The following is a 17,221-nucleotide window of genomic DNA, read 5'->3' as shown; positions in this document are numbered from 1 at the left end:
CCATTTTTAAGTGACATTAATTATGTTCCTGCTGTTGAACAGCCATGGCCACGATCTCTTTTCCCAGCAGGTTCCATCACCCCAAGCAGAAACTCGATACCCATTGAGCAGTGCCGCCCCACCCCCACCCCCACCCCCACCCCAGCACCGGGGTATCTTGGCTCATTGGCAGGGGTTGGAGTGGGGCTGTGGTCAAGTTATGTGCTGCTGGAAGCCATAACTCTGGATCCAGCTTGGATCTGGGTGATGGCGCTCTGATGGGCCGCCTGGCGGGGTGGGTGGAGTTTGGGGCTGGACGCGCGGCGGGCTGGGATCGCGGCTGTCGCTCGCCTGACGGGCGTTGGGCGGCGCATGTCCCAGTCATGAGGGCTGAAGCCGTCATGGAGGTGGAGGTTGACCTGGCTGGGGATGGGCCATTAATATCTGGAGAGGTTCTCTGGGAAGAGGGGTTCTCTGGGAACGTGTCTGTGGCGGTGGCTGAACTGGTGTCAGATCTTTGGTTTGGGAGGCGGCTTTGGGGTGCTCTGTTGGAGTCCGGGTCTGATGAGAATATGTGGGTTTACGGGATTGGGGCTGGATGGGGCGGTCGCTGGATGTTTGGGGTGGGTGTGGCAGGAGTTGGAATGATGCTCACTGGGCAGGTGTGGGGGTTGGGGTGCAGCTGTGATTGTAAGTGGGGATTCCGGGTTGAGCCCGGAGGTGGCGGGGCGCTCTCCTACTCCTGCCCTCTCCTCTCCAGCCTGCGCCCAACTGGCCGGCACAGTGCACGCCACACACCTGCTCCAGCTCACGCACCTTTATTGGGCAGATGTGGGATTTCCAAACTCAAACAGGCGGTCTGTCCTGCCACAGCGACCATCCCCTTAGTTCCGGGGGAGACCAGCTCCCCTCTGGAAGGGCTCAAGTGCTGGTGGATGTGGTGACCCTGGAGGCCCTAATGTGAGGTGAGGGAGAGTTACACCTGTGCCCCAAGTTCTCCCTGAGCCCTCTGAACCCACGAGTAAGACGCTGTCCCTCCTGGAACAAGGAGGCCACGTCCAGCAAGGCGTCCTCGATGTGCTGCCCCAGCCGGTGTGAGTCCTGCAAGGAGAGAAGCGTCAGGGGCCCGGCAGCGGGAGAGGCCCTGGGGCTGTGGGTCACAGCAGCTGGGCTCACTCCTGGGGCTGGGAGGAGAGGCCTGCAGCCCGGGCTGTCCGGTTTTACCCTTCTTGCCCCTCAGTGCCTCCCCTCGTGATGGTTCCCCACTTCTGCCTCTACTCTTTCCAGGCACCCCCACGCATCCGACCATAGCCCTTCCCTAGGCCGCGCCCTGTCTGCCTTTTTCTCGGGCCGGCTCCCAGTCCTCCTTACTGATGACGCCTCTGGCTACCCTGCGAGCCCGGACCTGAGCGAGGAGACGGCAAGGGTGTACTGACGTCTGTCTCACCGTCTTTGTGCTTGATTTCTTGCTGGAGATGTGGAAGGTGATCATGTCATCCCCCATGAAGATGTAAGAAACACCGTAACCGTTGTCGTCGGCCTGGAAGGGAGGGTGAGAGGAAGCCTCCAGCCGCCTGTCACCCCCGCCCACCCCTTCACAGGAGCGCACGTCTCCAGCCCCGTCTCCCTCCAGGCTTCAGCTCCACTCACCGGCCCGAATCCACCCCCGGAGGAGACGTAGTCGGGGAAATTGTGGAAGTCAAACAGGTGCGTTTGCTGTACAGGGATCTGGCTGGTGGCCAGACGCCACTGCTCCGAGTGAACCTGCGGACAGGACACCGTCCCGTGTTCAGGGGGGACGAACAGACCCGCAGGTACCCCTGCCCTGGCCCAACCCCTGCCTGCAGCTTGGTCGTCTGGTCCCTCTCCCCTTAGGTAACCACGCCCTCCGCTGTGGCCCCTGGTCCCGACGACCCCGCCCACCACACGGCCACGCCCACCCACGCCCTTTGGCCACGCCCTCCTTTGACCACGCCCTCCTTTGGCCACGCCCCCTGCCACTTCTCTCCAGTCTCCCAGGCTTCCTCCTCGCTGCTGCCAGCTTTGCCCAACATTACCCTCCCTGCCCTTTAGCGCCTCCCTTCTCCGTGGCTTGCCAGTTCTGTCTAACTTTCCCTGCACCCCAACCTGGGCCAGGAAGGGCGACTGCAGGTGGAGGAATTGGGACACGATGTAGAGTGCGAAGAGGTGGCGGTCGACCCCCTGTCCACTCATCGCTGCCTTCAGCAGGGCCTGGTGCTTGTCCACCGCCAAGCGGAACAGGGCGAGGCACTGTGGGATCTGGAGTCCCCGCGGGAAGTGGCAGGTCATGGAAAGACAGGAAGTGGGCTTACTGCTGGCCCTGTCACACCCCTGGCCTCAACCCAGCTTGCCACATCCCTGCAAGGCAGAGACAGCAACTCTGTTTTACAGAGAGGAAACGGAGGCTCAGAGAGGGGAAGTCACTTGCACAGGGTCACACAGCAAGATAGAAGCAGGTGGGTTCCCAGGTCTAACTCCAGAGTGCAAACTCCTTCTACTGAGTCACAAAGATTCACAGGTAGTGGGGGAGAGGAAAAAGAGGGGCAAGATCAGGCAGGGGGCTCTGAGCCGAAAGGCAACATGAAGAATGGTACAAATGGAGGTCACACTTGGAGGTTAAATCGTCAAAAAGAGGCTCTTTGTGAAATCAGGGTTCTTTCTTGAGTGACCCCCATGGACGCTAAGCTGAACTACCTCTGTCTCCCTGTATCAGTGAGCGCCTTAAGATGAGAGACCAGGCCCGCTCCCCCACCCCCAATGTCCACGCCTGGCCATCAGCACGTGCTCTGAGAACGCAAACACACAACACCTCAGGCAGGCCCCACCCACCGTCTTCTCTCCATCCTCCATGGCTCGCACAAAGTTGCAGGCTTCCCTAGTGCAAGATCGCACTGTCTCTGTCCGGCCTTCCAGGAACAAGCGAGTCATGGCCGACTCATAAGTCAGGCAGAATTGACCCCTGTCCTAGGGGACAAGGAGGAGAGGACCTGTCACGGGGCTCAGGAGGTCTTCATAGCTCTGAGGCACCTCTGCCCAAGATGGTGGACCCACTATGGCAATGACCAAGAAGTCACTGACAGGACGGGAGAGGCGAGTCTTGGGGTCCCAGGGTAGCTGAGGTCCTGTGAGGGGGGCTCAGGTCGGGTACCCAACTGACCCGAAAGTAGGCCAGCTGCAAGGCCATCTGGATGAAGCTGTCTGAGGAGAGGTGGCAGTGTTTGATGAAGCTCTTGCCGAAGTGGGAGAAGGGGAAGACATGGCAGTCGATGCTTCCAGACAAGGTCTGGGCTCCCCTCAGGGCTAGAGAGATGGATGGATGGATCTGCAGAGAAGGGAGGGAGAAGAGAAGGGAGGGAGGAGTGAGCAAGCGTGGGGGATGGTGCTGGAAGCACAGGACATGGCCTGCATGGCCTACGAGATGGCCAGAGAAGAGGACGGAGCTGGAGGGCTGGGGTCAAGCAGGGATCCTGGCGGTGAAGTGGGATGCAGTAGGGACTGGACTGGAGTTGGGGATGGGATGGGCTTGGAGCAGGGGCTGGGTTCACTGGTCGGGGCTGCAGTGAGGGTTGGAGATGGGATTGAGTTTGGCTATGGTAATGGTATTGGGAGGGAATGAATTTGGGGTTTGAGCAGAGTAGGACTGCGTTGAGGCTGGGCAGAGTTTGTCGGGTAAAGGTGGGGCTGGGGTGGGGCTGGGGTTAGAGTCAGGGCTGGGGATGAGACCGGATGGGACAACAGGTTGGGGCTGGAGTTGGGCATGAGCTGGCTTGGCAGGTGGTGGGACCTGGGTCTGCAGTCGGGCGGGCTTTGAGCTTGAGCTTAGGGCGAGATGGATTTAACATCAAAGTCTGGAATTTGGGGGCTTGGAGAAGCCCATGGACCTGGCCTCACCTTGTCTGGAAGGTCCCAGTGCAGCCGCTGGGGCTGGGGCAGCGTGGGGTCCGGGTGGCCTTTGCAGTGGCCGTCCGCCGAGTAGCCGAGCCGGAAGCATTCCGTGGCCAGGGTGAACTGGGCACCGCAGAGCCGTCAGATCCCCTAGCCAGGCTCCCCCCTTCATAATCCCTTCTGGGGCCCGGGAGCAGCCCCAGAGCACTACATGTAGGCATACTGGTCTGCAGGACTGAGGTTCCACGGAATCGGGAGTTTAATGTACATAAATCCTCACGGGGGGGGGGGCATTTTACAAATGAGAAACCGGCAGGAAGGAGTCACAGCTTAGCTGGGGCCGCTCCCTAGATCTGGATGTGCTCACCCCCATCCTGAGCCCTACCCCACCCCCCCTCATGGCACCATGGAAGAATGGGGTGCAGACACCATCCCCTGCATTTGGGGGGCTAAATAGAGAGGACAGAGGTGCTCAGGTTTTCAGACCGGATGGGAGCTTCAGGTTAAGAGCAAGTTCAGTGCTTTCACCTGGTGAAACCGAGACTCAGGGAAGAGCACCGGCCTCACTCGGACCCGGCATTCTGGCTTCACGGTCTCACTGTCACGCCTGGGCAAATCATCCCCCGCTCCGGGTCCCACCACCTGACTGTCAAGGAATCTTCCTTTTTCCTTTGACTCTAAGCCTTGGGAGGAAGGTCTTCGATATGGGGAGGGCGGCCCCCTGGAGGGACTTTGAGGGTACTGGTTACCCTACCTCCCACATGTGTCCCGAGATGGGGCAGTCGGCCCACGAGTGTTCGACGCTGAGGCCCAGCTTCCCGTTGGAGAAGACAATTAGGGTGAAGGATTTGTCAAACCAGCTGTGGAAGGATTTGCCAAACCAGAAAGATAACTGAAGAACCAGGGCCCGGAGGAAACTCTGGGTCTCTTGGGGGCACGTGCAGGGACTTCAGCTTGGGGAGACCTGGGAATGAGGGCAGGGCCTTGGAGTGGGTCCCTAAGAGGTTGGGAGTTTCTGGATGGTCTCAGAGACGTGATTAGGGTTTGGAGAGTTGCGGACTTTGAGAGACCCTTCAGAGAAAAGGTCAAGGTTTATAGGGTGCTGAGGGGTGGGGGAGTCTCCTGGGGGACCTCAGAAGTCAGAATGCTGCCTGGTGGGTCTCCAGGAAGTTGCCTGAAGATCTCAGGGTCTGGCGGTCCTAGGTCTAAGAACTCCATGTCTCCCGGCCTGGGGTTCGGGGAGGGGAGGTGCGGGGATGACTCCAGATACTAGAGTCCAGGCGTAGGGACTGGTGGTGCTCAGATCTGGCCCCAGGGTTTGGGGTGCAGGGTCTGGAAGACTCTCTGGGCCCCAGGTCTTGAAGCCCTGGGCCTGAGGCCCTCAGACCCGGGGAGGATCTGCATCTGGAGACTGCCCAGGCTTGGGGTCCAGGGTCTGCTTGTCTAGTATGCAGCGTCCCAGGTCTGGATACGGGTTCTGGGGTCTCGGTGTGGGTGGAGTCCGCGCGGTGGGACTCACCGGTCGTGGCCCCTGCCGGCCAAGAGGGCGTGGGCGTAGCTGTCCAAGGAAGCGGCGGGGTCCTCCTTGCTGAGTCCCGCGGGCTCGCAGTCCAGCGAGACGAAGAATGCGGCCCCTTCCACAGCCTCCAGGGCGTCCTGTGCCTGGCTTTTCAGCGAACTCCGCACCTGGGCCCACATGTCCCTGTCGGGGGACGTGCCTGAGCCCAGGCTGACCCTCCACTTGCCCCGCCCCCGCTGCCCCCCCTCACCTGGGAGCTGCGGTCAGGGCGGCCAGATGCTCCTCCCGGGGACAGGCGGGGGAGGGGTCATCCAGGATGCGCTGAAACTGCTGCTCCAGGGCTCGTGGGGAGAGCAGGCCGCTCTGGGAGTGGGTCCCCACGCGGAAGAACCGGCCCCGGTGGAAGACGGCCACGTGTCTGCTGTCCCCGAGATGGCGGATGTGGTCTGGGGGCGGGTTGGCAGAGGGTGGGGGCCCGGGCGCCGGTACCCCGGAATAGGAACGCCCACCATTTACTGGGCATCCCTGCGCGGCTTACACCGTGTAAGCGTTCACTTAATCTCAGCATCCACGTTGGAGATGAGGAAGCCGAGGCTCAGGGAGGGTGATAACGTGCCCAAGGTCACACAGCCAGGGAGCCATGGAGCCGGATGCCAACGGGGCGGGGCTGGCCGGGAGAGCACGCTCAGTAGTGTCACCGCTTGGCCACTCAGAGCGAGGGGCGGGGCCTCACCTTTCTGGACTCCAGGAATGCGCGTGGTATTGAATATCTTCTCATACTGGGCAGAGCATAGGGGCCTCATCCCCATCAGCAGAGTCTGCGGGACACGTGGGCTGGAGACCCGCCTCCAGGGCCACGTGGTCCCCCAGCCTCCCTCCAGCACCCCAACCCTCCAGCCCCCACAGCCTCTTACTGGCAGGATCTCCTGGCGGTTCAGGTGGTGGCGGTATAGGAGGAGTGCATGGACCGTGTTCCCTGCCCTGGCGGCCTGCAGCGGCGTGGGGGTGACATACAGGAAGTCCTAGAGGCCAGCCCGGAGGAGAGAAAGACACTTGGGGTCAGGGGCGTTCCTGATGGGGCACTGATCCCAAACCCAGGCGGGGTGTTGAGTTCCAGACTGGGATTCAGGCCGCTGATCATAAATCCTGCATTCTACCCAGACACCTCACCCCTCAACCTGTGAACCCGACCCTTCCTCTCCTCTCACCATCATATAATAGTTGCTGTTCACCATCAGCGAGTTCCGGGATCGTAGGTACACGAATTCTTCCCACCAGTCACTGACCTGTAAGTGGAACAGAAAGCCACGCAGCTGGGATAGCTGGGGGGGAAGGAGTAATGCAAGTTGTGAGCCCCAAGACCTAGCTGTGTCAAACAGAAAGGGTGGAGCTTGATGAAGGAGGCCATCATGATCAGTAACTGGCAAAAACCTAGACGTTCACCAATAGGAGATCAGTTAGTTAGCTAAACCCTGAGAAGGTTAGGGCCTTCTACTCATCACCTGAGTAGGTTGTGGAATAGTATGCAGCCATTAAAAAGAACCGACAGCGTGAGCATCAAAACATTCTGTCAGTGAGAAAATGAAACTTTCTGAGACTTAAAAAACTACAATCATAAATGTCCACAGGCAGATGAATAGATGACCAAAATGTGTTCTGTCCATAGAATGCAATGTTAATAGTAACATAAGAAAGAACAAGAGCGCTCCCTGGTGGCACAGTGGGCTAAAGCACATCGCTATGAAGCTAGGCACAGCCACTTTAGCACCAGTTCAATCAGGCCAGGGAGGTGGCGCAAATGGCAGACCCCTCCTGTCTCCCCGCTGCTCCCCTCAACAGTGGACTTTGTCAACCTGCCTGTTTTGCTCCCCACTCTGTCTCTGGTGAGTCCTCTCACTACCCCTGCACCTCTGGCCTGTACCCCAGTTCTGTATGCACAAATAAATAAATTTTAAAAGCAACTACTTTTTCTTTAAATAAATAAATGAATAAATAAAAAAGAATGAAGTTCTCTTGCAGGCTACAACGTGGAGGAACCACACAACATTGTGCCAAGTGGCAGGGGTTAGACACCAGAAGATGAATAGTATATGCTTCCGCTGAGAGCACTCACATAAATGGAAAGTGGCAAATTTTGTTTTGCATGTTTTACTGCAATTAAAAAAAAAGAAAAAGCAATATACCACATCACCCAGCATTTCCACTTTTGTATTGATCCAGGGAATCAACAGCTCAAAAAATCACATGCTCCACAATGTGTGCTGGGACTGACACAAGTTAAGATGTACGCGGAACTTCCAGCCTGCCTCTAGGCAGCCGCCAGCCATCTCTGGGGGCAGGCGCAGGGGCGCCGGGGTGGGGGGGCACTGAAAACAGCAAAGCCACTGACCAAGAGCCCCAAGAGGCAAACGGAGTGCAACCGAACAAATTGTAAATAGGACACTGGTTACAGTGTGAGAATTGAAACAAGAGGGAGAAAGACACTTTCTTCCACGCCAGCTGGGGACGTATCAGGCAGCTGGAATGTTCTGTGCTCTATGGGTGTACAGGATGACCAGGAACAAGCCAGAGGGCTGACTTGGGTTCCACATACAAGTTAACAAGCAAGCAGACTGGCAAATCCAAAATCCATAAATAATGAGGGAGATTAGCAGGCCTCGGCTTTTTTCTCTTTCTCTGTTGGATGCAAGATAATGGTGTATGTTATAAATGCCAGTTCCTTGGAGATATAAATGATAGCTAGATAGTGATATATATATATACACTATAGCTCATGTACATATACATACATATAAAGTATGTGTGTATATATACATGTATATGTGTGCACATATAGTATACATATATATACACTTTTTTTAAAAAAGGGTTTATTTATGCATACAAGAACTGGGGTGTAAGCCAGAGGTGCAAGGTGGGGGATTCAGAGACAGAGTGGGGAGCAGAGCAGGCAGATCTGCTGAGATACACTGTTGAGGGGAGCAGCGGGGAGACAAGAGAGGTCTTATGCATGGTGTGGGTCACTCCCTGGCCAGGTATGGAATTCATGCCACAGTAGCTGCTGATGGCTTGATAGTGCCGACTTTAACCTGCACCACCAGGGAGACCCCTAAAAATTTTCATTTTTAAAAAAGCTCCAGCTCTACCTTCTTACCAACGAGACAGCTTCAATTTCCCTCCAACCCTAAAGCCTTGGCTCTAATACTTTTGTCTCCTAAAACCCAGGTTCTTTCATCAGCGTGAGCCCCCTCTGACCCACCCCATCCCAGATACCACCCCACCCCATCAGTCACCTCCATTTCATTACAAGCTCCCACGGGTATTTAAGGGTGCGTCTGTGTAAGCCTGACTTGAGATCCATGTCTTGGTTCCCCAAGGACCTCAACTCAGCCCAACAATCAAGGGCCTTGCTCCTGAACTTCGATTAGACCATTTGGAGGTGTCGTGGGGGCGGACTAGAAGTATTCTGGACTTTAGGCTGAATGAGTGGGGCAGGGACTCAAAAGATGCATGCGCCCCTGTGGTTCTGGTTCAAATACCTGGAAGTTGGGGCGGAGCTCTGCAGCCGAGTATACAGTAATAGAAAGTAGGGCTCCAAAAGCTAGAGCCTGATGCGCAGAGCTCAAAATGTAGGCAGACGATGAAGAGGTTTCGGAACATTGGGGAATAAGGAGCTGGGACCTTCGTAGCAGGGTTTAAAAGAAGGGAGCGTGAGGGCGGGGCTCAGCGAGCTGAGCAGGGGGCGGGGCCAGGGGGTGCGCCTGGGGCGGAGTCCAATCGCTGCAGGGCTCGATCTTGGGGGCGGGGCGGGGCTGGGGCTGGGGGGCGGCGCAGAACCTTGGCCTGCCCCGAGGAGACTCACGTAATTGGTCGCCCACCAGGACTTGAGCCGCAGGTACCACTGCAGCAGGGATGCCTGCAGCCTCAGGAACTCCTGCGCGAGGAAGGCGGTCCAGTCGAAGTCCTCGTCCGAGAGGATGGGCCGGACAGACTCCAGGTACTGCGCCGGGGAGAGGGTCGGTCAGCTGCCCCCTGCTTGCTGGCTGGCGCCCTGCCCCATCCCGGGACACCGGGGCCCACCTTGTGCACGGTGTCCTGCACCGAAGGCACGGGCTGCCGCGGCAAGGAGCGCTGGTAACTGAAGAGCATGGGGTGGCGGCCAGAGAAGATGCGGACCAGGGCCTGGACGGAAGCCAAAATGTGTAGGTCATCAACCACCTCACTGGGGCCAGGTCGGGGCAAGGCTGTCGGTGGCAGCCAGGGGGAGAACGGCGGAAGAGACGGGCACAGAGCGTAAGGAGGGAGATGGAGACCCACAGAGGAGCCCGGAGCAGGCTTTGCCTCCCACATACCAGCCAGGTCTTGGTGGGTGACGACATGGTTCCGTGGGGTTCAAGGAGCCAGCCGTGGTAAGAGAGAAGGAGCCTCAGGGCCACGTGAAGTGTGAAGATCAGGGCTCCCCAAAGACACGATGCAAACAGTGCTGCTGCCAGGACCCCTCGAAGCCTGTGGTGCTGTCCACCCCTGTGGGAAGAGAGGATGGGCCTGGGTCTCAGGCTTAGAGCCCCGCTCCCTTCCAGCCCCCACCCAGCCCTGCCTCTCCTAAAATGCCCGACCCTGGTCTTTGGGCCGTTGGAGGCACAGACTGCAGAATTAGAGGCTGTCAGAGAGGTTCGATTTTCTCTGTGAAGTAGGCATGAAGTGTCAGCCCACAACCAGGACTGTGGGAACACCAAGCTTCCAAAATCACGCCTGGGCCTCCCTGGCGGCTCAGCAGGTGAAGCGCAGCACTGTGAAGCTATCGCAGCCGCTGCAGCACAAGTCCGATCCCTGGCCAGGGAGTGACCCCCAGGGCGCAGCAGACCTCTCCTGTCCCCTGCTGCTCCCCTCAGCAATGGATTTCAGTACATCTGCATGCTCTGCTTCCCACTCTGTCTGGTGAATCCTCTCACCCCCTGCAACTCTGGCCTGTACCCAGTTCTGGAAACTGGTAGGAGTGAGAGCTGGTATTTCTCCCAAAGTGACACTCGCTCCCCCCACCCCTAGAGAGCAAATTATACTCCAAGGCAGTGCTTGGCAAAGTGGGGCCTCTAACTGGGAGTCAGTTGGAAATGCAAATTCCCAGGTCCCAGCCAGACCTCCTCCCCTCCTACTGCAGGGAAGGAGCCCGCTGTCAGTGTTTCAGCAAGCCTCCAGGAGGTTCCTGCACAAACTCAAGTGCAGGACTTGCTGGCCTGAAGCTACACTGAATCAACATGGTTGCAAAGCGGCAACATGGTTGCAAGGCAACGCTCAGATGAGTGTGAGCAAATCCCACCTGGAGGATGTGGGTGGCCTGGCCGCCTGTAGATTGGAAATTTTTTGCCTGGCATCCTGGCTCTGCTCGTATCTGACCGTCCTTCCCAGGGAGGATGAGCCCAAGAGTAAGAACCTGTCTCTTCATCTGCACTTGCTTTGCAGTCCTTCCCCAGAGACGAGAGCAGCTACTGTAGTCACAGGCCCTCCCACTCGGTGGCCCCCAGCACCCACCGAACTGAATATGCCGCCCACGTGGTTTTGTTTTATTCTTCCAGTCATCCTAAGACGCAATGACCATTACCCCCATTTTACAGATGAAGGTGCTGACACCGAGAATGGTGAAGTATCTTGCCATTTTGCTTACATAGCTAGACACTGGCATTGCTTATACTTCTGTTAGTATTTCCCAGGTTGTCACCATCCCACTCAGCTAGAAGCAGCTGGGATGGAAAATATGCAGAGAAAGGAGAAAATCACCTCCTTTTTTACCAGTGCTATAACTTTGTTAATCTGACCCAAACTAATTCTCTAAGGTAACTTTCCTTTAACAGGCATGCCACACTGATGGAGAAGCGCATCGGTGGAGGGATAATAGCTAGAGCGGTTTCTGGGCTGAAATGTAGGAGCTCACCAGTCCGGCAACAACTCTTTGATCTTCTCCATCAGTCCTAGGGAAGGATCCAGTTGGAGGAACCAAGCAAGCTGGATTGCACTGAAGAGGAAGAGCCAGCTGAGAGGGCTGGCAGGGAACACACCCATGAGGATGTCATTCTGCAGGGGAGGAAAGGGGAGCCATGCAAGCATCTGTCCCCTCCACTAGGCAATTAAAAAGTAATAATGAAAAAAGAGCACTTACCAGCGCCAGGCATCTCATTACTTCCCTGTAAGTCAGTGAGGACCACTGTTATTATCCCCAGCCAACAGGTAAAAACACAGGCAGTTTGAAGACTCAAGGCCACACGACAGGAAGTGGTGGGCCTGGGAAGTGAACCCCCGCTCCGTGCCCCCAGGCCCCACTTAACCCCTGGGACCATTGGAATGCCCGGCAGCTGGATACAACTGCGGGGTACCAGACTTTGGGCTCTGCTGAGTCTGGGAATTCCACGCTCATTGGAAAAGCACTTTAGGGAACCCATCCGCGCGCAGACTGCTGGAGGCCAGGCGACCCACTCAGTCCAGAGACCCACGGCCCGCAGCCCCGACAGCCCAGTGACACAGCCCGAGCATCTCATTCTAGACACGCATCTGGAGAACCAGAGTGCCAGTCAGCGCTGCCTCTCAGCGGCTGTGTGACCCTGGGAAAGTGAGTGTATCTCTCTGGGCCTCAGTTTCTTCCTCTGTAAAATGGGACTAAGGATAGGTCAATCCTTGATGGGGATTGGAAGAGCTTTAAGGGCTTGGCGAGTAGGGGGCCGGGCACACACTACACACTACGTAATGTGGTTTCAGCACAGGAACTCAGAGAAGCCAGTGACATGCCAGAGGCCACCGAGCATCCACACGGCACAGCCAGGACCCTAACGTAACACTAATGTCGCCTTCTGCTAAGACACCTTCTGCGAACGACCCCTGTTTTATGAGTAAAGAAACCAAGGCTGGGGGGAGACTCTGGATGGTATCTCCTCACCCTGGGTCCAAACTTCAGAAGCAATAGTTGTAGGCAGCTCCCGGGGCTGCCTAGCGGGGGCCGTGAGCAGCCAGGCCCACCAGGAAGAGAGGCAGCTTTAGGCTAGAAGAGCAGGATTTAGGCCAACCATCTGTTGGGGGCGGAGGGGACATCTGACTGGGTGGGAAAGCCTGTCCAGGTGTGGACTCAAATGTTAGGTCACTGTCAAAACCCAACAGGGGCCCTCCCTGGGGTGCAGTGGGGTAAAGCACAGCACTGCGAAACTAGCTGCAGCCACCTCAGCAGGAGTACGATCCCCGGCGAGGGAGGGACCCACAGGGCGCGGCAGACCTCGCCTGTTTGCCTGCTGCTCCCTCAGCAGTGGACTTCGTCAGTCTGCCCATTCTGCTCCCACTCTGTCTCTGGTGAAGCCTCTCACCGCCCCTGCACCTCAGTTCTGTACACATAAATAAATTTTTTTTAAAAAATGTTACGTGCAGATGTTCACATCCCTAAACCCCCGAGTTGTTCAAGGATCAACTGAGTATCTTCCCCTGAGTATATCCATCGATGTGCATGTACATGCTAAAGCTTTAGTTGCTGGAATGACCGGAGGCCCAGGGGGTCCCCCGGGCCAGGCTGGAGGGCCTTTGCCCACTGAGTCAGATGGCTGTGTTTTGTCAGCCAATATGGTGATGGAGGTGCCATTCGGCCTGCTCAGCTGCCCCAAGCCAGCACTCCTGGGCCTGGCCTGGGCCTTCATTCAGTACAAGCCCGCAGGCCCCTCTCTGCCCTCCTGGTCCGCAGAGCCCACATCACCACCTCACACACTGCACCCTTTGCTGTGCCTCTTCACTGCCTCGAGACTCAAGCAGATGGAGAGGACTCTGTGTCTCCTGCACCCCACCGTGTCCAGCGCCCCCATAGTGGCAGGCCCTTAAATGCCCACCCAAGATACTCAGTGACTGAAAGAAGGGCCGACACCTAGACCGCCCTGGCCACTGGCCAGGCACTGGGCCAGTGTAGGGGCACGCTGACTCACTCCTATCATCCTTGTGGACGGCACTGCCCTACCCTCCCACAAGCGGGAAACTGAGGCTCCGAGATGCCTACTTGTCACCACTACACAGCCAGCAGGTGTGGAGGGGGATTCAAGCCCAGTCCTGGAAGCCCCCATAGGGGTTCAGGACCTCTGTCAGAGAGGCTGTGCTCCGGGGAGACACAGGCTGGGGCAGATGTGGGGAGCGGGTGTTCTGGAGCGCAGAGCAGGGGCTTTCCCAGAGCTTGGGGTGGCAGGTTGGCACGTGATGAAGGCAGGAACATGGCTTGGAATTGGAGGGAGGCTACCGTGAACCCTGCAGAGGAGGACGGGGTGCTGGAGCAGCGCAGGGAGCCCCAGAGAGCGAAGAATGGCAAGGAGGGACCTTCAGGATTTGGGGTTTAGGCTACCCAAGCCCTCCATCGGGTCTTGGGCCTCTGCCAATGGAGAATCCAGAGATTGAACTTCACGTGAGAGATGCTCGGAAGGGAGCGGAAATTGGGGTGGAAATTGTGCTTGGCAGCCGTGCGCGCATAGGGCCCCGCAGGTGGGTTGAGAACACTGAAAGCGCACCCCAGAGACCCCAGGAGCGGTTCTTTGGCTTCCTGGCAGTAGACACTGCGGTTCCCAGAGGGGGCGGTGATTGGGTCTCAGGCATCAGGGTTCCCCGAGCGAGGCCGCTGGCACCCAGGAAGAACCCTCCGCAGCCCTCCTCACCCAGAAACGGGAGAGATGCCTCTTCCAGGAGCGCAGTCCGGAGAGGCAGATGTCCTGCAGCACCGGGGCACCGAGCTCCGCCTCCGCCCCGTCCGCGGTCAGCGAGGATGGGAAGCCCTCGGCCTGGTGTGCTTCAGCCATGGCGCTCTATGGGGAGGGCGAGCGTTACCCTCCATGCCCCGGGGCCGCCTGCCGCAGGCCGGGGAATACGGACCCCGGCTGACCCTTTCCTAAGCACCGGGAGGGCTAGGGGGGGCGTCTGGCTGGAGACGCAGGTGCTGGGGGGACGTCAATTAGGGACCTCTGTGAACGCATAGAGAGGTAGAAGGGCTAAGTAGCGCAAAGCTCCTTTTTCTAACAGATCAGGGTGCGGGTGTGGGGGCAGTGCCTCCCCCCAATAGAGGTCTTTCACCATCGGGGGTCGGGGCGGAAACCCGTCCTGGGTGAGTGTGGTGTCTAGAGGCAAACGTTAGTCCCAGACTCACTTGGAATGAACACCTGCCAGACGCTGGCACTGTCCACCCCATTTCCGCTTCCCATTTCGAGGTGGTAGTGGGGGGTGGGGGGAGGGATAAGAGGAGGTTGTCCTTAAATCCATCCGCTCTGGGGTGGCCCGGCGTCCCCTCCCCCTCGCCTGGGACCGGAGGGGATGGGGAAGGAAGCACCCTACTGCGCATGCTTCGCCGTCAGGGATGCTGAGGCTGTGAGCGGAGCTCGGAGGCCGAGGGATGGAGAGGCCCGCACGCCCAGCCCTCGCAAGACACAGGCCTCCAAGCCCAGGCAGGGGCTCGGGCCCCTGCGGTCCAGTACTTACCACTCGGGGTCAGGGGGCCTCTGAACGAGACCCGAAGACCAAGCCCGAGAACACACCCCGATCCCCGATTTAGAGCGCCAGGTCCCAAGTCTCCCCTTTGCATATGTCCAATTTTAGTGCAACGGGTCCAGGACTTGGTCGATGAGCCTGCGGAGCTCCTGCCCACCCCCGATTACCCGACATCCAGGAACCCCGATTTCTTCCTCGCGTTGTGTGCCTCGCCGGGTATTCAAGTCCCAGGTTTTATCCCTGCCCCCTTCCAAAATCTCGGCTCTGTCCCCGCCCTCTCCCACCCCTCTGCGCTGTCCCCGCCCCTTCTAATCGCCGCGGCCTCCTCCCGCCCCCGTGGAGTTCCAGTGTCCAATCCCCTCCCGCCGCTGGATCCCAGCCCTCAGTCTCCTCCTACCGGCCGATTCTCCATCTGGCCTCCCGGGTTCTAAGCAGCATCTCTCTCCTCTCTGAGTCCCAGGTTACTGGGCTTCCCAGTACGCTTTGTCTCTTTCACTCTTCTTTCTCTTCAAGGAGCCAGGCGCAGCGCGGAACCCACAGCCCACTCTAGGTGCACGTGATCACGTGCTCGGTGTCGACTGGGCCCTCAGCCCCACCACCCCCGGGAGGGAAGAGGGCTGCTTTTGCTTGGAGTCTGTCCCCACCAGGCCACCCACGCGGCACGGAAGTAACAGTGGTGTGGATTGAGCCGCTGCCGAGACGACGCGATATGGGCAGGAATCAAGTGATACATTCAGCAGAACTTCCCAGGGGGAGATGCTTGGCCAAAGGGGAGGAATGTGCCAGAGACCGGCTCAGACTGGGAGACCCGAATGGGCAGAGACGGAAATAACAGGATTAGTTTCTTGAGGCTCTGAACGTTAATCCCTCCGTGCTGGGTCCAGCTCAGTCACACCCTGGCGGTGGAGAAGGTCTCCAGGCCAGCCCAGGAAGTGGAGTTAGGTGAAGGGGGTCGAGGCGCCAATGTATGGATAGGTAAACTGAGACCAGGGGATGGGCAGAGACATGCCCCAGGTGACCCAGGGATCTGGGCACTGCTCCTGCTTCATTGATGCAAGCCGGGGTTCCGGAGACACAGCGGGACTCCCGCCTGGCATCTCCGGCGGTGCCCATGGATATGGGAGTCCTGGGGCTCAAGACCCAGGAGAGCTCCTTGTGGAGGCATAGCAGAACCAGAATATGGCTTCTGGGGCGCAGTGCCCCAGGCATGTGCCCAGGGAACACAGGTGCCTGCCGTGCTGGGGCCCTGAGGCTAGGCAGACCGAGTTCAAAGAATCTGCAGAATAGGCTGGCAGAGGACCTGGCACGCGGGGCTTCCGGGACGCAGCTCCATGACGCATGCGCAGTCCACTCCCCACCAGGCCAGTGGACGCTGTGGCCTCCTTCCTGCCCAGGCCCCGTGGCTGCTGGCCTTCCTCACTGCCCACGGCGCCCCGGCCCCCTAGGTCGGAGGACGGGAGGCAAAGCAGAGGCAAGACGTGGGTGGTCACTGGGGTGGGCCCTGTGGACGCAGGGCATCCACCCTGCTTGACACTTTCCTGGTCTGAGCGCCTTGGTGCCCACCCCCAGGCAGGAAGACTGAGGCCAGTCTAGGCCCTACCATGCCAGTAAGGCAAGATCAGAGCGCAGACCCTCTCCCTTTGCACTGAGGTCACTGCGCCGAAGGCCCGGGGAACGCGACCCCTTTAAGGCAGGCAGGGGCGGGGCCACCACCTGACTGCTCCCCGGAGGGGGCGGGGCCGGGAAACGCCCTGTGTGGTGTGGCTTGGTGGTCTCCGGACCAGTGGACACGTGGCACTCGGACAAAGGGGGTGTGGGCCCTGGCACAGGCACTGTGGGCAGGGGCAGGGTGGCACCGGGCCTGGAGCCCCAATGCCTGCCGGCCCAGGGCGGGGCCAAGCCGGCTGGAGAAGTGCAGAGGGCCGGCGCCCGAGCGCCCTCCCGCCTTCTTTTCAGGCGGGAGGGCTTCAGACTCCCACCCACCTCTACCCAAGCGGCAAGTCAGGCTGGGGTAGGAAGCAGGCACACCCAAGCTGGCATCCCTAGGCTCCACTTCCCCAGGGGCGGAGGAGTGCCAGTCAGCACTGGTCCTGCCTTGGCTTAGGGGCAGGAAACCACCCCGAATCTTGCACACTAGAGGGCAGGAGCGCCAGCTCTCCTGGACACATAAGGGGCCCAGCTGTGCTGGAACCCACACCCCAGTCCCCAGTCAGCAGGACAGCTGGTGGGGCAAAGGGGAACAGAGCCCAGGCCGCGGAGGGGGGCCTGGGGGAGTGGGCTGTGGCAGTGGGACTGACCCTGAGAGGCCTGCAGGTGCCGCCCCAGTGCTCCTGG

General features: G+C 58.8%; 1 protein-coding gene across 4 annotated transcripts; it reads right to left on the bottom strand.

Moving 5' to 3' along the window:
- Positions 1 to 135: 135 nt before the first annotated feature.
- CPT1C (carnitine palmitoyltransferase 1C) lies at positions 136 to 15,143 on the bottom strand. 4 transcript variants are annotated; one of them, XM_012733776.1, is made up of 19 exons: positions 14,879 to 15,143; positions 14,065 to 14,211; positions 11,334 to 11,473; positions 9,757 to 9,928; positions 9,485 to 9,586; positions 9,267 to 9,404; positions 6,613 to 6,690; positions 6,319 to 6,426; positions 6,138 to 6,222; positions 5,655 to 5,850; positions 5,405 to 5,587; positions 4,640 to 4,745; positions 3,892 to 4,008; positions 3,158 to 3,322; positions 2,830 to 2,964; positions 2,107 to 2,259; positions 1,630 to 1,743; positions 1,427 to 1,519; positions 136 to 1,080 (listed from the first exon to the last, which is right to left on the bottom strand). In XM_012733776.1, the coding sequence occupies exons 2-19, from the start codon at positions 14,203 to 14,205 to the stop codon at positions 901 to 903; spliced, it is 2,406 nt and encodes an 801-aa protein (XP_012589230.1). In that variant the 5' UTR covers positions 14,206 to 14,211; positions 14,879 to 15,143; the 3' UTR covers positions 136 to 900. The 4 variants fall into 4 exon arrangements, with proteins under 4 accessions (XP_012589230.1, XP_012589228.1, XP_012589229.1 ...); XM_012733774.1 differs by having other exon boundaries at positions 6,138 to 6,426; XM_012733775.1 differs by having other exon boundaries at positions 6,138 to 6,426; positions 15,055 to 15,143.
- Positions 15,144 to 17,221: the final 2,078 nt, after the last annotated feature.

The sequence above is a fragment of the Condylura cristata genome, unplaced genomic scaffold (assembly GCF_000260355.1).
Source record: "Condylura cristata isolate star-nosed mole 26May11 unplaced genomic scaffold, ConCri1.0 scaffold00041, whole genome shotgun sequence".
Classification (NCBI taxonomy): domain Eukaryota; kingdom Metazoa; phylum Chordata; class Mammalia; order Eulipotyphla; family Talpidae; genus Condylura; species Condylura cristata.
The sequence above is the reverse complement of the archived record's forward strand: the minus strand, read 5'-3'. Positions and strand labels throughout refer to the sequence as shown.